Source organism: Danio rerio, chromosome 2, assembly GCF_049306965.1.
Source record: "Danio rerio strain Tuebingen ecotype United States chromosome 2, GRCz12tu, whole genome shotgun sequence".
In the NCBI taxonomy this organism is placed as follows: domain Eukaryota; kingdom Metazoa; phylum Chordata; class Actinopteri; order Cypriniformes; family Danionidae; genus Danio; species Danio rerio.
This window is the reverse complement of record NC_133177.1, coordinates 30,696,841-30,719,493: the sequence shown is the minus strand read 5'-3', so window position 1 is coordinate 30,719,493 and position 22,653 is coordinate 30,696,841. Positions and strand designations below refer to the sequence as shown.

The window sequence follows — 22,653 nt, the reverse complement described above, 5'->3', positions numbered from 1 at the left end:
GGGGCTTTCTTCACCATACTTACCATTACACTTTTCCCCATTCAAAAAAATACGAGTGACATGTCTTGTTGAGATAACCCAGTATACCATTAAGAATGACCTAGTGTAAAATAGTCCAAGTGAGAAAATGTGTTAGACAATATATCTATCTATTGTAATGTAATCTTTAAGATACATTAAAAAGCAAGGTTGATATTTTATCTCTCTCTCTGACTAATCATTGAGCAAAGTCGGGGTAAAAATCAATAGGACATTTTAAATTTATTTTAAACAAATGGGAATACACACATATGCATTTAAACAAATAAAGCCATATAAACTTGGAAAAGTCCTGATCTGTCATTTGGTAGAAATATACATCTCTGATTCAGTTACAAATCTACAATCTAAAAAGTGTTGAGAAACGGTCAGGACTGAAAAAAGCTGAAAAACTGAGTTAAAAATAAACTAGCAGGAAAAAAGCTGATGATTTTCAACATGTACAGAAAACTATTCATCAGCTCATATAAACAACAACAACAGCACAATATGAACAGTTCACAGACACGAAGACATAGTAAAATTACTTCCTTCCTCTTTATAAATATCAAAATAAATCCTCTCTATAAAACTATCATGCCTTGGTTATATTTATTGCATAGAAATGTAGTGACAAATAATAGATTAAAAAAAGTTCAAACCATTAACTTATTTTTTTTTTCAAGTGCAATTACGATTTTAAGTAGATGCCAACATGGACTTCGACGTAAAAGGTCAAAGACTGAAAAAAAGATCCTTGTGAAATTACCATGGCACACACCGTTAGCGAAGGATCATAATATTTTAAGATGCGAGACGTCGTGGAATGTATGCTGTATATTATCAGCTAGGCCCGTGCAGTGCAAGACACTCAATCACCTTTCTCCAAGAGATTTCTTCTTTGTTTACTTCTGAAAAATATTTAAGCATTTAGAAATGGCCAAAGCTGCTCACTGATCATATGGGTTGGATACAGTTTGTGGACAAACCCGAAGGGGAAAACAGCATTTCTGGTATGTGCAAGCAAAAGCATGAAAAAAAAAAAAATCTCAGAGAAGGTGTCTCATCATTAGTCCTGTGTGAAGTGACGTCTGCTGTCTCTACATAGTGTGATGGGGATCTACTAACGGTGATCAGTGTTTCACATCAGCCTCCTGCTCAGTCTAAGCCGCCCTTTTAGCTTAAGTTACAAGGAACAGTATTTACAACTCATAAATATTTAAGGAATATAATCTCTGTTCGCGTGGCATCTGATCAGTCAAGTCCTCAATGCGCTCTTTCTTCAGTCATCTAGATGTCACATCTGGAGATGCGTTCCCCTGAAGACGAGGCTTTGCAGGCCGTCAGGACTATAGGACAGAGTTCCTGCGGCTCCACAGACATGCTCAGTGTGAGCGAGTTCTTGTTGGTGACCAACACGCCATCTTGGTCTTCAGCCTCCATGTCCTCACAGAAACCGTTGTGCATCTGGTTGAGGGTGGAGTCTTTATCGTCTGCAGGGCTTCCTCTGCTGCTGGAGCAGTCCATGGCTTCAGTTTCTCCTCCATCTGAAGGAATCAGAGAGGACCAGTCCTCAGTCGCTTCCAATTCCTCTTCTCTGTCTGCTCTCGGCTTGTATGGAGGGATTTCGGTTACGGTGAACTTCTTAGCCCAGCTGTTTAGAGTTCTTTGTCTGCTTTCACCGTTGGGTTGTGCTGCTTCGCTTTTGGATGCGGGATGAGATGAGAATAAGAATTCTGAATGGGGCAGTTGAGGAGAGACGGGGAGCGAGCGGCACTGTCGGCCGGGCAGCTGCCAGGGCTCTGGCCAGTTGTTGGCTCCGCTGATATTGGGTTGCGGCTGTTGTGAGCTTTGACTGCCGTGTGGTGAGTGCAAATCAAACATGAGCGAGAAAACGGATTTGCTGGGCATGTCGTAGAACTTGATCTTGCCACCTTTTAAGTCCTCTCTGGCGCTGAAAGGATTGACTTTCGGTAGGCCGTGAATAAAGCCTCTAGGTTCGGGGTTGTAGAAAGGGTCCTGGACGTTCACTTTGCGCGCTGGTTTGCGAGCGAAAATGTCAGACTGGCTGCGGGAAAGCCAGATGTTGCGACGTGGACGGGGGGATTTGGGGGGAATCTTGTCATCCTGAAAACCAAGCGGATTTAACCTCTTTATGCCCTTCTCTCCAGGACCTAGAACAAAAGTGAACAAGATTGAGAACACATTAGTGATTCTATTCTGCACTGTACTATTGTGTGTACTTATTATGTCATTGATAGTCAAGGTCTGAAACTCAGGTTTCTCATGAGCGAAAGTAGTCATAGTTGGGTAAACTTAGTAATTCCTTGCATTTATATAGAGCTTTTCCAGACACTCAAATAGTTTTTACACATTTTTTTTTTCCACCATCAGTGTGCAGCATCCACCTGGATGATGCGACGGCAGCCATATTGCGCCAGACCAGACAACACACATTAGCTGATTGGTGGAGAGGAGACAGAGTGATGAAGCCAATTATGATATGGAGGATGTTAGGTAGGCCATGATGAACAGAGACCAGTGGGCAAAATTTTACAGAGAGTCATGACCTCCGTTTAACATGTCAGATGTAAGACTGCGCTCACTAAGCAATATACTGAAGGTATTAGGACCTACACAGACCGCAGGTTGAGCGCCCCCTACTGGTCTCACTTACACCACTTCCGGTATAAACCTAGCTTTCCCATGTGGTTTCCCATCCAGGAACTTACCGGGTGCAGCCCTGCTTAGCTTCCGTGGGCGACCGTGTGAGTTGTAGAGAGCTAGATGCCGGCAAGTGCAGTGAATGGGAGAGTACAACAAATATTTTTTTTACAATCTTATTTGCTGAAATAACAAATGCAAAAGTTGACAATGGTGTTATCAAGACTTTCAGAATAAGGAAAAAAAAAATAGTGTGAGACTGATAACAGAAGGCAGAAGAGAGAATAGCATTGAATTTACTGTCCTGTCCATAGACGCTGCATTAGAAACACCTCGCACAATCAGTAAATCATTTATTGTAATTTGATGCAAAGATTATATGATATGTAAATTATTATTAGAGATGCTCCGATCGATCAGCCAAAGATCGGTCTCGGCTGATAATCACATTTAATGACTCGATTAGTACTCTCTGATCTGGCCAATCTCATGAACTGATCACAAGTGTTTGTGTTAGCTGGAGATGAGCAAAATATTTGAATGACCATGCATGTGTTTAGGCCTTTTAACATATAAGAACTGAAAGAACTTCTGTGTTTTTGACAATATTGTTCAGTAAAACCTGGCTGGAAATATTACATAAAACATAATTTTTTTTCATGAATAGTTAATAATAAAACTTCTTGTAGCATACTTATTGCAATAAACAGTAGTTTATAGGCCTGTTTCCTTTGAGTAAAGAAGTAATGGATGTATAAGTGTGCATTTGAACTTTTTATGCATCAAATATGCGCAACAAACTTTTTTTTTGGTTGAGACGTGTTGAATTCTTCTTTCATCATTTGCAATGTTTCCAAATTATATTGTTTGTCATTTTTTTTTTACCAATTTTTAAATTAGTTTTATCTATTTTCAGTAAAGCTGCTTGTGACCATGCATGTTCACACCTAAATAGTTATAATAGATGTGTTTATGGTATTAAATGCAGCATTTTTCATTTATTCTCTTAGTTAAGGAGAGATCTCCACTTAAGTATCATACATAAAGGGAAAATGTGCTTTATGCATAAAAAGGCTTGAAGCATTAGAATCAGTACTCCGCATTGGCCAAACACGATGACAATGAATTGGTACTCGGTATCAGCTGCAAGAATCCTGATCGGAACATCCCTAATAAATACATATAAATGTTCATAAGCTTAAAAATCTGAGAATTGAAAACTTTCACATTTAAGATGCTGATTGACTGTTAAACGCATCAGTAAAGTCTTGTGAAAAGAGTCCATTCAAGGGACATTTAACGTGAAAAGAAACATTTAGTCAACATTTACTGCTGAACATTCTGTTGAGAACATTCTGCTAAACTAAAAACCGCTAAACTTGGCTATCTTCAATCCCTAATATTAACTCCTGTATAGCAGTTCCACAACATTGAGACCCTATGACACTCAAATGTCACTCAAAAAGGGTGCCAGAAAAGTCTAGTGGCTGGGAATGAGCTTTTTACAGTGTCTGCTATAATGTTAATGTTGTTTTTGATGTGTTTGCATAGATGAATATGGACACGGTGTAAATGCACAGTATAGGTAGGATCTTATTGCCACATTAGATCGTTATGATAACATAATATATGCCTCAGTGATTTCCTGTAGATAAATACCAAAAAAATAACACAACTGCAGTCGAGATCCTCTGATCTCATATGAAGAAAGAGATCTCGATGACATGGGCAGGTGTTGTAGTACTATCCTATTTCATAGGTGGTAAATGTTGAAGCCAATCCCCTTCACACTCTGTTTCAAAGGGAAGGGGCAGGGGTACAAAAATAGAATTGGGATTGGGCCTTATTTAATACAGAATTTTCATTTTTTAAGTAAACTATCCCCTTGAAGTTACAACAGCTAGTGCATGAAACGTCCAACAAGCCACATTTGTGTGTGTGTGTGTGTGTGTGTGTGTGTGTGCGCGCATGCGTGCGTGCAAGTATCATCAGTGTATTTAAAGTGCATATATTCTTGGAATTTTCAGTGCAAACCCACAACTGGCACTGTTTATGCTTAGAATGGAATAGAATTGCAATACACCATAAAGATTAACATTAAGCACATCAAGTTGTCATAAGTGAGATCAATCCGAGTTTCCACGTTCAGTGTGAAAGTATGCATGCAATCTTTAACCCTGCATAATTAATAAAAATTTCTCTTGCAGCTAATTTTTTGCCCACAAGATGGCAATAATGCCACAGAGACAGCAATTCACAACACGGCTGGAGAAAGAAAAAATATATAAATAAATAAATGTGAGGGAGAGTAGTGAATATAACAGATGTTTAGAAAACTTGCTTAAAAACTATATTTTACTATATTATTTTTTTATTTATATTTTTACTAGTCACCAAACATTACACTCTCACTTATGCTTTAAAGCAGGCATGACCAACCCTGTTCCTGGAGATCAACCTTCCTGCAGATTTCAGTTGCAACCCATATCAAGCACACCTGCCTGTAATTATAAAGTGCTGTTCAGGTCCTAATTAATTGGCTCAGGCGTGTTTGATCAGGGTCGGAGCTGAACTTTGCAGGAAGGTCAATCTCCAGAAACGGGGTTGAGCACCACTGCTTTAAAGAGATAGTTCACCCAAACATTTACTCACATTCAAGCTAAACCTTTAAGAATTTCATTCTTCCCAAACATTTACTGACCATTTACTCACATTCAAGCTAAACCTTTAAGAATTTCTTTCTTTTGTTGAGCACAAAACAATATACAGTTGAAGTCAGAATGATTAGCCCCCCCTCTTTTTTTAAATATTTCCCAAATAAAGTTTAACAGAGCAAGGAAAATTTTACAGTATGTCTGATAATATTTTATCTTCTGGAGAAAGTCTTATCTGTTTTATTTCGGCTAGAATAAAAGCAGTTATTAACTTTTTAAAACATTATTTTAATAACAAAATTATTAGTCGCTTCAAGCTAACTTTATCCAATAGTCTACAGAACAAATCATCATTATAAAATATCTTGCCTGATTACCCTAACCTGCCTAGTTAACCTAATTAACCTAGTTAAGCCTTTAAATGTCACTTTAAGCTGTATAGAAGTGTCTTGAAAAATATCTAGTCAAATATTATTTACTGTCATCATGGCAAAGATAAAATAAATCAGTTATTAGAGATGAGTTATTAAAACGATTATGTTTATAATTGTGTTGAAAAAAATCTTCTCTCCGTTAAACAGAAATTGTGGAAAAAATAAACAGGGGGGTGAATAATTCAGGGGCCTAATAATTTTGACTTCAACTGTACTCTAAACAATGTTGGAAAAAAAAACAGCCACTGACATCCACAGTACAACAACAACTACTATGGAAATCAATAGTGGTTTCTCCAACATTTTTAGTATATCCTCCTTTGTGTTCAACAGAACAAAGAAACTCAAGCAGGTTTGGAACAAGTTGAGGTAAATGATGACAACTTTCACTTTTGGGTGAAGTATTCCTACAAAGCATTAACTGTGAACACTAGGGGGTGACAAAATCTGCAACATAAATTCAACTGAAGCAAAAAGCACAAATATTAATCTTCTGAAAGCTAAAAAGCACTTTGTAAAATGTTATAAAATTCAGATTTGTGGCTTCAGAATTATTTCATGCCATTATCAATGCTTTAATGTTGCTGTAAGCAAAAAAAAAAAAAAAACATTTTCACTTACTGAAAATGTAAATATTGTTACAGTCAATATTTTCCAATGTAATGTCTCTTTGCTGAATATAATTATCGCCTTACTGACTGTGGACTGCTTCAAAAAGCCTCTAATCTCTCATGGTCACACATTGTTTTGTGACTCATTTCTAGCTCGCTCAGGAAATGAATTAGCACTAAACGGAAACAAGGCTGTGAGATTGCAAAGTAAAAGCTCCGAGATGGAAGTCATTCCCAAAAGGAAAGAACAACCAATCCGAAAGCTCATTGACAGCCATCATTAAACGCTCTCCAATCCTGCAGGTTTTCCAGTCTCCGTGTTCTGCAAACTCACTGGCTCCGTTGTATTACACACAAAAAAGCGAGTGCTGGATGATATGAGTGAAGCCTTAGGGGGCGACAGGATGTACTAGCGCTCTGTCAAAGCGACTCACATCAAAGATTCATTCAAAGCACATCAAAGCTTTTGGTTTGGCGCCAGAAATGGTGATCCACAGATGAAAAAGAACACCTGTAGTTTTCATGCGCATATTGACAGTTTGCAGGTTAGCCGAATCGATACTTGGGAGTGTGATGGATATGTGAATAAACACAAACCTTTAGGGATGGGTTTCTTCTCCACCTCTCCGGCGGTTAGTAGCATCCTCTCCCTGTCAGATTCTTCCGCTTTCAGCTTTTTCTGGATCTCTTCCAGCCTCTTTACTATATCTGGGAAGGAGGGCCTGAGCTTTGGATCCATCTGGGATATATGCAGAGGCAACAACAACATAAAAACACATGAGCATCTAAATCTGGAGGAGCGCCATGTTCTTGCTTCTATTCTAAGAATTCTACTCTGCACATATCTTTAATGGTGGGAGAGTTTCAATTTTTGTGCTGAAGACACCTAACCATGTTGTGTTTACGTGCTATACGCATATATACATGTGCTACATATATTACCGGCAATGTGTGAAATCTCAGTATTATATAGAATACCTAGGAAATGTATAGAATGCCTGATTGTTTTAGGCAAAGAATGAAATGTCATTTTTTTTTTCTTTTTAAGATTTTGCACACTTTTCCTAGGTTTTCAATACAATTCCTAGTCATTATATAGAATGAGAAGTACCATTTAGGCAAAGTGTCAGAAGAGCACAACAAAAGCCTTTATCATAGTTTGATCATTACGTATTTTAAAGTGGAAGGAATGCGAAATAAAGCATATGATGTTCTTACTGGAAAACAACAATGACAGCAGAACTGAGATTGAAGTATTGAAGTATATACCACTTTATATTAAGTGGCCTTAACTAATACAATGTACTTACTGTCCTCATAATGTATTGTAGAACACTTCTGGTGATCTTGAGGTGTTATACGGGTAGGTTTAGTACATGTTTGGAGGTATGGGTAGGTTTTAGGGTGGGTTAAAGTGGGATGGTCAACAGTTTAATTAAAGGTGTATTAACAAAAATGAATTACAGATGTAACTACATGCAGGTGTTTAATCAGTCATAAGTACAAATGTAAAACATGTATTTATACAAGTAATCATAACAAATGATTCATTTCAGTGTAACTACATATTAGTTAAGGCCACTTTATATAAAGTGGGACTGAGGTATTTGTTACACTATTCTCTGTGATGTAGTAGTGGAATCTCATACCGGCAATATGCTCTTACATTAATGTTCAACACTTCCATCATAACAACCATCATCGAACAACGACTAAAGCCCACCACCAACATCAGTGGCAGGAAAAATGGCAGGGATAGAGCAGTTACATGCTTTAGTGCAAGGCAACTCTGCATTCTATGGAATGCCAAGGCAATGTATAAAGTAGCAATCATTTCATAATTTGACTTTCGATTTTAGGCATTCTGGACATTTCCTAAACATTCTATAGAATGCCAAATTTCACACATTGCCAGTAACATATATAATATGTGATTTATTTGATTGGGTAACAATTTTAATTTTATTTTTAAAGTAACATTAATAACATTGGGATTGACACAAATTGTAAATACTTTTTAAAGAATTATCTTAGACTTATCTGCATTTATTTGATAACAAACTACAATAAAATCAGCATTATTCAGAATTATTATTACAATTTAAAGTCAATATTTAACAATGAATTAATTAATGAATTGCCAGCCGCCATTACTTCAATCTTTAGTGTCACATGATAATTCAAAATCGTTCTTTATCTTAATGATGAAAAAAGATACCGATTAATAGTGTTATGGAAATCACAATACTCTTTTTCAGAACTGTTTGATGAATAGAAAGTTCATAAGAATAGTTCCTTTATTTTATTAAGTTACTTTTTGGTAAATCATGTCCTTTTTGATACATTTAATGTCTTTGCTTAATTAAAGTAGCAATAAAGTGGCAAAGCACCAGCAAACAAACAAACAAAAAAAAAAAACATACTGACATCCACTTCAATATATAAAAGTATTGAAAAAAGAATGTCTATGAACAGTAAATGCCATTGTAGAAATAAACGGCTGCTTTAATTATTAAATAATAAAACATGTTAAACTATTTTACTGTATTTTTGATCAAATAAATAGTGAGAAAAGGTTTGTCTTAAAAAATAATAATAATAAAATAAAAAAAACACTTACTGATCCCAAACTGAAATCAATTAAATGACATTAAACGTAAAATGGAAATCACGTGTGTTAATAATACAGTATTCAGAGCTTTCTCAAACAAATCGATAATGGATTGTTGAATGAAACTCTCACATTGCAGCAGTTGAAGGCGAGCTGAAGGAAGTCAGCAGGACAATCTCCAACCATGTGCTGAAAGGCGTGATAATCCAGACCAAAGTTCTGCAAGGAGTGCATAAAGTGGTAAAAGTCATACTCGGGACAAAGACTTTATGGCACATGGTTTCAAAGTTTTTTTTCAAGACACTTATTGCTCAGGTTTATCACTGCTGCTAGGCACTCACTTCAGTGCGTGGCAGGTAGTCTGGGTCAGCCTGTATCCTTGCAATGATTTCGCACAGAATAATGCCATACGAAAAGACATCAGCCTAAAAAATGAATGAAGAAAAATTACGAAATGTATCCTAGAAAATCCAAGCTAAATACAAGGTTTGTGATAGTGCCTATTTGAATGAAGCCAAGAATGGAACCTTTTCGTTGTACGGTTCGTCTCTCAACACTTCTGGAGCCATCCAGAACGGGGATCCCACCACAGATAGCTTCTCCCCCTCATAACTTAACACACAGAATAGTGGTTAAAACTACAATCTAACAAAGTATAGCTAAAAGAGATGAACAACTAAACAAAATTAGCAATTAAAAAAAAAAAAGATTTGTTCTTTTTCTATAGGTTGCAGCATCCTGGATAAGAACAAGTGCATGCCGTTTTGATGAACAACATGACACATAAATCCTCTTCTACCTGTAGTGCACATATAGCTCAAGCTTATATTATGTAATTACAGTCATAAACATGCTACGGACTGTTTGCTAAGGCGTTGAATTAATTACAATAATGCTATAAATAAAGTTCAGTTTATTGCTAATCTTTTCTCATCATACATTAAGCATGTATCGTCAAGCCACAGCTATTAATTTATTATTAATCAGGTGTAAGATGAGCTAACCTGCTGTTTAATAGAAATGTCAAGTAAGACTGTCAAACTCAAAGGTTATGCTGTTGGTGGATGTACGTAAAGAAACTGCACCTCTAAAAATTATAGTCTTTCTGAAGATCCAAGCATTAAAATTGTATGACTGAAATGTATTTTTAATGTACCACAGTGACCTAAAGATAAAGTTTTTATTTGTACTTTATATTTCATAACAGACAGTTTTGTGAATTATTCTCAACATGCTGCCAGATCTTTTATTATTAAAAGATGCTGCGATGCCAAGCGTTTTGTCCTCAGGGCATCGGGGCCAAATATTTTATTTTAAATCTTACACCTTGTTTCTAATAAACCTCAAAACTGCATTTAAAACTATGAAGCATCTAGAGCTTGGACTTTTAATAAAGGGAGAAAATGTTTTGCACAAAAATGCACTAAAAGGTTTTACAGGTTTGAGGGTGAATATGTGATAAGGCTTCATAATATGTAGTTCAAAATGATGACCATATTTAAAAGATACATGTAGGTCGAGACCCTGGAATTTGGCTCGTTTCAGTTGCACTCCATCTAACCATATTTTTTTAAAACAAAAATGCAATTCATGTTTGCTTTTTTTTTATAATAAATTGAGGTATCCAACTGAGGTGTGGAGAACCAGAAATCAGCCTAATTATACAGTGAAGCCCAAAATAGTTTATACCACTCGCTAATTCTGACTTTTTGTTCAAATGTAAATAAAAGCTGAGAAATACAGCAGGGAATATAAAGAAGTATTGAACATGTCACCATTTTTCTCAAAAAACATATTTCTACAGGTGCCATTGACTTGAAAATTCCCCCAGATGTTAGTAACAACCAAAGAAATCTATTTATGCAAAGAAAACAAAACTAATTCGCTTACAAATTAAGTTGTGTGTAATAAAATGAAATGACCCAGGGAAAAAAGTATTGAACACGTGAAGAAAGGGAGGTGTAGAAAGACAGTGAAAGCCCAGACAGCAACTGAAATCTATCAGTACAGTAGTTATTCAGCAACCCTCTTTCCCTGTTGTCATTGAAAATTAATATTAGCTGCTTCAGTTTAACATCTACATTACCAGGATGATGAAGATAAAACCAGGGTGGACATTTCAGCAAGACAAGGATCCAAAACACAGTCAAGGAAACTCTTAAATGCTTTCAGAGAAAGAAAATAAAGCTGTAGATTGGCCCAGCCAAAAACCTGACTTGAATCCAATAGAAAATACCAAATAAAGATCAGATTTGATTGACGAGACCCAAGGTCTGTTGAAGTCTGTGAAAAACTCACACCCGAGCAATTCATGTGACTTCATTCTCCATTTGAGAGGTGACTTTAAGCTGCCATTACCAAAAAAGACTTTAATATAAAGTATAAAATACATTTCAGTAGTTCAACACATTCCCCTGGTGTCATTCCATAGTTATTACACAATTAATCTTTCAATTTTTTTGGTTTAGTTTTACGTTCATGTTAATATTGTTTGGATTTTAACCAAAATCTGGTCCAATTCCATGTCATTAGCTCCTTTAGAAATATTATTCCTGAAAAAAACGTTCAATACTCATTTTCCCCGCTGTGTTTATTCCACAATAATGCCTCTTGTACATCATCTAATTATCTTTTCAAGTAAAATTTCATTTCCAGTAAAAAAAAAAAAACTTGATGGTTGAATAAAAGTAATTTTGGAGGTCTGAATTTGCCAGGATTATGAATAATTTCAGGCTTGACTGATTATAGAGTGATTAATCGACTAATGGTACAGGTAAACATACAACTACCCAATTTTAAAAATATGTGGCAAAGCACTAGTGGTGAGGAGGTCATGAGAGAGAAAGGGTCTTCTGGTATTATTAGCTCTCTTAAAAGTTGACTTTGGACGGTATGTTCCTTCCGAATCAGATAGCACAACCCCCTGCCAGTATGCTTGCATCGCGCCATTGCTTCCTCTGAAGCTGCCATGAGCGAAAGAACTTCACCGTTTTACATTTACATCGCATTTCCATTTACAGCTATATTGGGCACATGGGCATTGGAATGAAATGACTGCGAGCGCATGTTTAACTCATTTTGTATTCTCAATGTTGCCTGTTACTCACTCGTGACTGGGGATTTTCTCAGCAAGGCCGAAGTCTCCGACGATCGCAGTGTAGCCGTTCTCATCAGACTTGATCAGGCAGTTCTGAGAGCACATCAAAAGGAAAGAAACGGTAACTAGGAGAACGCATGGCTCCTCCCGCAGGATCTCTTACACTAGAGAATCAGTCAATTAGAATCACTTAAACAGAAAGTAATGATGTAGCGGAGAAGCCACGGGGGTGATTCCCACAGCATACAATTAGGGGAAGTCCCGTGAGCGCTTGGAAGAGAATGCAACAGCTGGAGGTTGAGACAGCGTGTCAGCACACGCCACAAACAACAGCACAGTGAGGACTAAATCAAAAGCTCTTGTTCAGTGCAGACTGATAAAGTCATCTTGTTTCTAAAGTAACAGCTTTAAACCCACAGGATAAGTGTACCTCCGGTATATCCTGTAATTGTCTATGTTCATAAAGCAAATAAAATAAAGAAATCTAACGAGGATATATAATGCTATGAGCTACCATTCAGATTTGTTTAGACTATTCAAGACTGCATTACACTGGTCTGAAGCAAAAGTAAAGACAATTATAAGAATTGCAAATGAATTTTATTTGATTGATTAAGGATTTCTATACATTGACTGATTTCTATCATATTATTTTTATCTTAACATACATGATTTGTATCATTGATTGACGATTAAGAAATTATTTCTAAATAAATGCGGCTCTTATAAACCATCAATTAGTTACTTAAAAAAACATTAACAAGGTTTCTGGCCAAATATTAAGCAGTACAAATGTTTTAAACGTGTTGCATCCCAATTCGCAATCTATCCATCCTAAATAGTACTTGAAAACAGAATTAGTATGTCCCAAACTGAGTATTTTGAAAAGAGTAAACCAAAGATTTCCGGATGGTTTACTAATTCCGGTAAAATTTTTAAGCGCACAACCGTCCATACTCTAACCGCTAATATTGGCTACAGTACATTACGCGTTAGATGTGAATTGGATTAGAACTACAAACGCAGGTGAAAAGTGTAAATAAACTACAAACATGATGGACACGCGAGACCAAACGTTGAGTAGAGATGCTTCAGTAAAGATGAACCAGATAGGCCGACTCATTCACGGTAATGCAATGCTGCCACACAGGCTAGCCTACTATAGGCTATTATTTTTTTCTACGTAATAATGTCATAAAAGGTATTTATAAAAGGTATTTCAGTAACTTATATATTTATATATATTATATATATTTTTTTAAATAGTAGGCTAGCCTGGGTGGCACCATTGCATTACCGTGAATGAGTCGGCCTATACGGTTTCGGAATATGACAAGCCTTTATTAATTTTTTTTTTTCCTGGTGATTTTATTTTTTGTTATTTGAAATAAAAAAATTAAATCAAATCATTTTTGCATTTTGGTTTTTCGTTTTTCACCATGAAAAAGAAAAATGAGCCCTTTTTTGATTTTTGTTTTTAAAAATTCAAAAAATTCAAAAACAAATAAAAAAATGGCTTGTTTTTTGTTTTTCAATATCTGTTTCTAAAATGAAAATCCAACGACAAAAGATACACTGATCATAATGCTGTGCTTTTTTCAGGAGAGTCTGAAAGTATTCAAAAACAAAAATTGAAAAATCAAATGTTGAATTACACTGCATAAATCTACACTGCATAAACCCTCACTGAATATTTTTTCACTGCATAAATGAAATGTAATTAATCCATGTTAATATTATTTAAATCTTTGTTAAAAGACTTTAATTTACATTTATAACAGACAACAGCAGGCTTATTATGTCACTAAATAGGTCAGAATGCAGACCCAATATAATGACAGACATCCATTTTATAATGTTACACCATCTCAACAGTTTGTTCACTTAAGAGATAACTGTGCACCAGCAACTGATGTTACAAGGATGCTCGCATATCTGACATTACACCATTCATGTCAACATCCCAGTGTCAATGCTAAAACTATATATTGCGCAGCCCTGTAGGTGATATACTACGGTCATGATTAAATACAATAAATTTGATAGAGTCCTGTACCTTGGAGGTGAGATCTCGGTGAAATATACCCTTGGAGTGTAGGTAACTGAGGCCCATTGCAATCTCTAAGGCCAGCTTGACTCTTGTGGCCCAGCTCAGGAACTTATTGCTGTCCAGCAGCTGCTCCAAGTTTCCACCATTAATATACTGAGAAAAAGAAAAGACACATCAAATGACAAACACTACAATCATTGAGCTCCAACAGCCTATATTTTATAAGGATGCAACGGTTCTCTGTAAAAAACCATTGTCCTGTTTTCCTCTAACTGTTTGGTGCGCCCAGCAATCCACGGTTCAGAATATGCATCATAAATATTGGTTTGTTAATGAAGGCCACTTGAGTGACAGCTAGGTCTCGCTGCTCACCGTCTCATCACCTCAGATAGTTCCGGCTGATTAGCTGCTGAGCTCGGCATATACATCGCATTTTTATTTTGTTTTATGTGGCTTTACACAGTCAGTTGCCATTTGGAATTATTTCTTACAATTATCAGATGATATGGCATGCTGTGTGCACTTAATTGTGCTCACAAATTGTTCAAGTGGCCTCCATTTCCCAGGTGAATTTAATTATATCAAATCTATAAATGCATTTGTTTTATTTAAGACCATTTAACATTTATAATTTTCTTCAGACCTGTAATGCACTCCAAAATCTGACAGATTGATTAGCTATAGGCTCTAGAACAGTCATCTAAAACATTTCTTCCCTGGATTTCATAATTAGCTTTGCATTTACTAACACAGACTATATTTGAGATATTTGGATGTAATTTGCAATTTCCTCCTGTAGAAAAATGTCATAAGAACAATGTTTAGTGGCTCATTGTATTAAAAAGGTGTTTTTTAAAGACTAAAATATCCAAAACGCCCTTCTTTTATTTAATTAATGCGAGAGCATGCAAATATACAGTCATATGTGCAAAGCTGTTGCATTGTCAGGTGTTTGTTAACCAATAAATATGTTTATTGGTCTTTGAACTGTTCTGTAGGCAGTTTTTCTAAGCATAGCACAAATCATACCGTACCGGAACTGTGACCCTAAAACCGTGATACATATCAAACCGAGAGTAGATTGAACTGTTGCACCCCTAATGATTTAGTTAAAGGGGTAGTTCTCAAAATTAAATTGTCATTATTTATTTACCTCTGATTTTTTTGCTTTGTTGAATTCGAAAGAAGATAAATGGAACAACGTATAAAAGAAAAAAAAAATGAAAAAAAAACAAACAAAAAAACAGTAACCATTGACTTCAATTATAGGAAAAACAAATACTATGGAAGTCATGGTTTCCAGTTTCCAACATTTTTCAATTTCTTCATTTGTGTTCAACAGAACAAACTAAAGTTGGTTTAGAACAAGTCAAGGGTGAGCAAATGACAACAACATTAATTTTTGTGTGATCTATACCTTTAAAAAAAATAAATAAAAAAAATAAAATAAAATAAAAGGATGATTGGACAAATGTGGGCATAGAAAAAAATTACAGTACAAGACTGATTAAAAAAATAAATGAAATCTGCAGCAGCTTTAATCTTAGACTTATGGGAATTGTAATTATTCTGATGGTCTCAGTACTTCGTGTTTACAATACAGAAGAGAATCCAATCAGTTTCCTGAGGGTAAACAGTATTCCATGCCAACTCTCCAGAGGACTTTTTTTTTAAAGTCACAATTGCATGCAAATTAGCAGAGCCCAACAGGGGTCCTTTAAGTGCTGCTGTTTCACATTGGGATTTTGCATGACAGCACATTCTAATAATTAGGCAATTATTCTGCAGAAGACTCATCTTTTGCAGCTGTGAGTGGTTTACGTGTGATTAACTTTTAAATAAGTTTGAGAGATTAGTTAATTTAGCACACATGCTACTAAGTAGGAGCCTGATGTGTTCACCACGGGGCATTGGTCTCAACAGTGTCCTAATTTTGGGTTGCCTGAAATGATCTGTGCTGACAGATAAAGGGGTCCACATTTAGCTAACAAAATTAGCCGTGGCTGACTAAACAGAGGAGACCTTAGTATGCGGTCAGCACGGTGAGATATCAAGAGCTAGACACGACGGCTGAGTGGAAATGACACCACCTTCCAGTTTCCCATACAGATTCGATGCTGTGAACAACTGGGTTGTCAATAATCCTCCTCCTCTGCCCTTCATCTGTTCTATAATGGCTATTAAAATCAGAGTACATAAATCAATCAAATATGTTGTTGTGCTGTTGTATTCTGAGAACTCTGCATCACATTAAAAGGTCAAAACAAAATCTTTGCCATTTGGTCACTCACTTACAATAGGCTGTTTTCACATGAAGTCACTGCAAAATTCATATGGAGGGCAGGAAGTAATTCTTCTACATCGGAAAATCGAAATGTTTTTTGTTTTATGTTGTTTATAATTGCTTAAATCACAAAGCAGTGGCGCAGTAGGTAGTGCTGTCGCCTCACAGCAAGAAGGTCGCTGGTTCGAGCCTCGGCTCAGATGGCGTTTCTGTGTGGTGTTTGCATGTTCTTCCTGCATTTGCATGGGTTTCCTCCGGGTGCTCTGGTTTCTCCCACAGTCCAAAGACATGCGGTACAGGTGAATTAGGTAGGCTAAATTGTCCATAGTGTATGTGTGTGTGGATGTTTCCCCAGAGATGGGATGTGGCTGGAAGGGCATCCGCTCTGTAAAAATTTGCTAGATAAGTTGGCGGTTCATTCCGCTGTGGAGACCCCGGATTAATAAAGGGACTAAGCCGACAAGAAAATGAATGAATGAATGAATGAATAATTGCTGAAATCTGCCAAAATAAGAAATGCAGAACAGCTTTTAAAGCAGTTTCCAAACACCTATTTTTATGTGCATTTTTGATATGCGCATAAAAAACTGGTTAATGGAAACGCCAAGATGTGCATAGATTTTGAAAACTGAGTAGCATAAACTTTATATTTAATAAGAAAAGATGCGCATAAACTATGATGGAAACACTGTCACCGAACAAATTCTAGTATGCGCATTAAAAAAAGAAAAAAGTCATGTAATTTTGTTATAAGAGATCATATGATGATAAAAATATGTGCAAATGGACAAACCAGCAGGCTGAGCCCACCAAAACATCTGAAATGTTATTTTTTTATTTATAAAAAAAAAAAAAAAAAAATGTAATAAAAAAAAAGAAATGTTATTTTAAAAATGTTATTTAGTATTCAAGAAACTGGCTAAAAAACGGAAGAAAAGGTGGCATGTAATCACCATTTTTTCAATACTACCATGCGTACAAACTTTTTTCAATACAATAATTAATTCGACAGCACCAATAAAACAGGCCTATGTGTATAAATATGTTAATGCGTTATATAAACATTAGATACAGACCACAATATACAAAATCCAGGAGAACATAAATAACGTACTCTGCCATATAAATCGCTGTAATAAAATAGGCATCTGGTTTTGCAATAATCCATGTCTTTACTGGTGTTTTGGGAGAATAAACAACCATAACATTAATGTCTATATGCACAGCAGTGGTGAATGATTGTTGATGGGAAGTTCATCAACCGGACAAACAAGAAATGCAACGGTTATTATAATGGAGTACTTTCCCCCAAACAAAAATAGAAAAGATTATGTAGACTATACTTCCATGCTTTTGTATGCTTTTATCTGTTAATTCTTGATGTCTGGAATATATGCACATGGAGAAAATACTATAGTAATTCATAATAAACAAGTTTTTGAACCACATAGTATCGTATATAATGTGCACAATTCTTTGTTAATGAATACTGTGGTATAGTAAATTGATAAACTGCAATAAATATTTTAACGTTAGTGTAAACTGGGGTGCATTGTGATGGTGCATAACTATAATGTAGGAAATTGAAGCCTATTGAATTTGTTTAATACTACAGTTGTGTCATACTACAGCAACAATATAATTACTATGACAGTATCTACCGCCTCAGTGACGGGCAAATATATTTTAATTCAGTGGAAAACTCGTCCCTCTTCATTATATAAGGATCATCCCTAAAATATGTGGTTATTTTCCACTTATATCTCCATTAAAATATGGCATAAATCACAAAAATGCAGCCTTTTCTCAATGCCTCCCATTCAGTTTTTTCTTCCTGCCCTCCATCTGAACTTCACGCGTCACCAGAACCATGTGAATGAAAATAATCTATGCACAGAGTGACCTTGGTATCAACATTTTCCAAAAAACTCCAGCAAAGCATCTAATTTTCTAAACTCCCTGAAACTTCAACTCTAAATGAACACTTATCACCATCCAAAAAAGGCACACTCAGCCTTTATGGTAATCAAATGAGTCAACAGTATTCTTCATTGGATGCTGACTAATAAGTACACTGCAAGCTCTGCAAGGGCACATGTCAGCATAACTCATATGTATTATTAAAGTTACAGTGCTATTTTAGAAATGCACAGTTCGAAGAAAGCCATGCTTTATTGGGCAAGTGAAGTCTGGTAATAGCTTATTAGGACAAAGCAAGCGGTATAATCGCTGGTCATGTGATCTTAAGATTGCACCCATGAGACAACTCAGCTCATGTATAGTAGAACAGTTTATATTTACATTTCTATGACTGAATTCTTTGTCTCAGGCGAGTGTGCATGTTTGAAATGTGTTCAGGTGTAGTTTGGTGTCTGTAAGTTTATTTATTTTTTAATAATACTTATAAAACCTACATTTATCAATAGTCATAAAATTGGTCAAAGTTTATTAAAAATATGTCAATGTGTTGCTACCATTATTAGGAGGCTAGGTGATATATTATGCTGCTCATAAAACATGCAGTCTTAGATATCTCTGGCTAAATATACAGGCCCGCTCTCTTTAGGTCTTTAGGCATGTCTATTTTCGCTCTATTTAGCTCAATCAGCAGAGGAGCAGCCAACCAACTACCATTCAGTAAACAGTTTGTGGGACCGAACAAGTGCAGGACCATTAATTAGGAAAACACTGTGTATAAAGCACGAATAGCTGGAATCTCAATCTATTTTGGGGCTTGGGGGAAGCTACGCTGCGTAGCGTTAATTACTGAACCAAATTGTGTTAAACAGTACAATTTCACAGTACGATAGAAAATAATTTTTATTAACTATTTGAAAACAAAAGTATTAATAGAATTGAGCTAATTATTAACCAAATTGGTAATGAATAAATAATATATTAAAGCATTAAAATTTACTAATAAAGCTGCATTTACACTGAGAGACTGACAATTCATTGTTTTAACATATATTTTGGTCCTGCCATTGTGCAATTTCAGATTCAGTCCAACATTTAAATGCAGCTGTCTGTATTAATAATTGTATTTCATTTAGAAATGGGTTATATGCTGTAAATAGGTGTGTGAGCCTATTTTGGTCTTAGAGTTGAATTTGTTTATGATTACCATGTCATCAATTCGGGTTCAATTTGATATCGATCACTGCATCCTCAATTTCCAATTTTACTTCACGTTTACAATTTTGTCCTTACATACAACAAAAAGTTTGAACCTTTAATTTAACCTGCTCAAAAGAAAACATGGTTGTTGAACGTATCGAACATCAATTCAGTAATAATGCATGGCCCCCTATAAGATTCTAACGTATGATAACCTTAGATAAAAATATCATGGTTTCACGGTATTTTGATTACTGCTCTAAAATATATATATTTTTTTAAATGTCTGGGTAAAAAACAATAACTTTTTTCCACTGAACACAATGGCTGTTTCTGAAATTGCATACTTTCATACTATATAGTATGCTAAAAGCCGAGTTGTATGTGCGAATACATAGAATATACAAAATAGCATTCGTAGTGCAGCCGAGGTTCATTCATACTACTCACATGCAAACTGTATAGAACATACTTTTCTATTGGTCGAACAGTAAATTCAAACTCAAATGCAGTACCTACTGAGCAGTAGGCGAGTTCGCATGCAGCCAATATATTTTATTTTGAGAAACATTTTTAATATTTCAGATCAGTATACATTTTAGGCTAAATATGACTTCTGCTGTCTTCATTAGTTTCAAAAACACTGATTTCTTTACAATTTAAAACAGCATATTTAGATATATTTTCTGCTAGAGATACTGTTGTCCTAAAGCGTATATATATATATATATATATTACATATACCGTAGGAACGGTATAACAGAACATTTTGGTGGTTTTAAAACCTCGACTTTTCCAAAGCACGGTATACCTTAAAAGCGCTTATCATCCCATGCCTAATAACGTTCAGAATTGACAGTGATCTTGGGTTCACTGGTTATTGTCTCTTATAAAACTGATACCATCACGATGCGCTGTAGAAATTACTCATTTTGACATTCCCAATTTTAAAATTATATAGCAAAAAGTGCTTGTTATACAGAAACCCTGAAGAAACTCTGGTATATTGAGCGCATTAAGACTAACCTGAATGCCTCAGATTGTCCAACAAATGAAGGCAATGACTTTGATTGGCTTTTAAACTCAGGGAAAGCTCAACTGCAAATATGTTGTAAACAGAAATTTCTGATTTAACTGGATTTAAAAGCAGCCATCTACCATCAGTACCAAAAAGCATTTTTTTAAACTCAAATGTTATTAAAATATATGCACCAATTGGTAACAAAATAATAGCATGTAAAAAAAAAAAAAAAAGACATACATGTGTACATGTTAAACTGTTAGCTAAGCCCAGTCACGCCATGTAGCTGGCTGTCCCGTCTAATCCCATTTCTCTCATCTTACAGACCTGATCCCATTTCCAACATCTATCCCAGACCCATGTAGGGAAATCTCTCTTCTGGAAATGCCCTGCTTCTGCTTGATTTTGCAGAGGGTTATAGCTAATCCTGCGTTGCACAATTTGATCAGCATTGACTATCCAACGTCCTCCCACACTGATTAAACCGAACAAAAAGTAATGGGCTAGGTTAGGTCTAAAGCTGTGTGCTCCGAGTGATTAGGTGACTGATGTGTATGCTTATATAGAACTAATCCTCTTGGTGAAACAGTAACCTTGAGTGCGTTGGGTGCTGATGCAGGCAACAGCAGAGGATGAAAACCTTCCTGCTGGGCTGATTTCAGAACTGTTGAGTGATGAGCGAGCTCCTTTAATACACTGTCAACTCACTCAGCGGGCTTTAAATGAAGTGATTTTATGGGGTAAAAAAATGACTCTGGACTTTTAATGGCATGAGCAACATAAGGCCCCAGTGGCTTTGAAAAATAGTATAATCCTTCAGCAGGCCAGTGATTACCACTGCACTAATACCTCTTTCTGTCAACATGAATCAAGAAAGCAGAGCAAAGGTCACAGGGCAATGGCAAGAACAGGAAGAGACCTGTAATAGTTTTTAAACTATAATTGGAACAGGAATTGTAGAAAACCAAAAACAAACATTATGTCACATATCTAGAGCAGATATCACAGTCAAACCAGTGCATGGTGTTAAGTAGAGCTTTTGAAATGTGTAAATCTTCAATGGTGAATCAACATGACAATTCTTTAAGAATCATATTTTTTGTATACTAAAAACTACTCAGTGATTTTCAGAATTCCTTAATAATCTTAAAAAAACCAGATAGTGTCTCAGCTACTTGGTACCCATTAGGAGGCCTTAGCAAACTTACAAGGCTGTCTGAAGGTGACTTTAAATCTCATTAAAATAAGCTAAACACCTTCAAATCAAGACATTTCTTAACTCACTAGAAACCTTTTCCTGTGATGAATGTGATAGGCTATGTGCTAGCTTAATTTAGCCTACATTTAAGCTATTTGTAGATCTGGAAAAATCATGTTTCTTTTTATAAATCCCTAAGTAAACCAATAAATATAATAAAACAAGGCTATATTTTTATAATGTTTTTTCTTTATATATAGTTTTTATAGTTACAAAACTTTAGCAGTAATGCCATAGAAGGACAATTTTGGGTTATTTTCCAACAGCACAAACCAGGTGCTAGTTTAAATCTATTGATATTCTGCAAAGCCTTCTAAGAACTGCTCTGCTTTTTCACTGGAGAGCCACCATAGTGCTAAGTCTGATGTCACTGCATACATCTCATCTTTCCCACCAATGCAAATACGGAAGCGTCAAATACAAATGTAGCATCAATGATGCATTGTTAATGTTAATAACTTTGTGAACCTACATTGGTATCCAAATACAGCACATCCAAAGTATTCATGCAGAGCCACATGGTTTGTATAAACGGAGATTACGAGTGATAATGTGTTCATGCAGTATGCCGTAATTTGTATAGATGAAGAAAATAAGGAAGAATAAGGTGTTTGCAGAGTGTGCCATAATTTGAATAGACAGACATTAGAAGAAATAATGAGTTCATTATTATGTGAAGTTTTATAAACAAATTTGGGCGACATGGTGGCTCAGTGGTAAGCACTGTCACCTCACAGTAAGAAGGTTGCTGATTTGAGTCCCGGCTTGGTCAGTTTCGGCATTTCGTGGAAGAGTTTGCATGTTCTCCCCATGTTCGCTATGATTTCCCCAACT

At 35.8% G+C, this 22,653-nt stretch overlaps 1 protein-coding gene across 2 annotated transcripts in view; it reads right to left on the bottom strand.

The window, feature by feature from the left end:
• Window positions 1-236: 236 nt before the first annotated feature.
• The window catches only part of tesk2 (testis associated actin remodelling kinase 2), a 48,947-nt gene continuing 26,530 nt past the window's right edge, over window positions 237-22,653 (bottom strand). Inside the window, exons 5-11 of one of the 2 annotated variants that reach the window (XM_017358834.4) lie at window positions 14,146-14,292; window positions 12,100-12,182; window positions 9,520-9,604; window positions 9,334-9,417; window positions 9,125-9,211; window positions 6,979-7,120; window positions 237-2,192 (exon numbers count right to left, since the gene is read on the bottom strand). In XM_017358834.4, coding sequence (XP_017214323.1) covers window positions 1,309-2,192; window positions 6,979-7,120; window positions 9,125-9,211; window positions 9,334-9,417; window positions 9,520-9,604; window positions 12,100-12,182; window positions 14,146-14,292 — 1,512 coding nt within the window. In that variant the 3' untranslated portion in view covers window positions 237-1,308. 2 annotated transcript variants of the gene reach the window in all.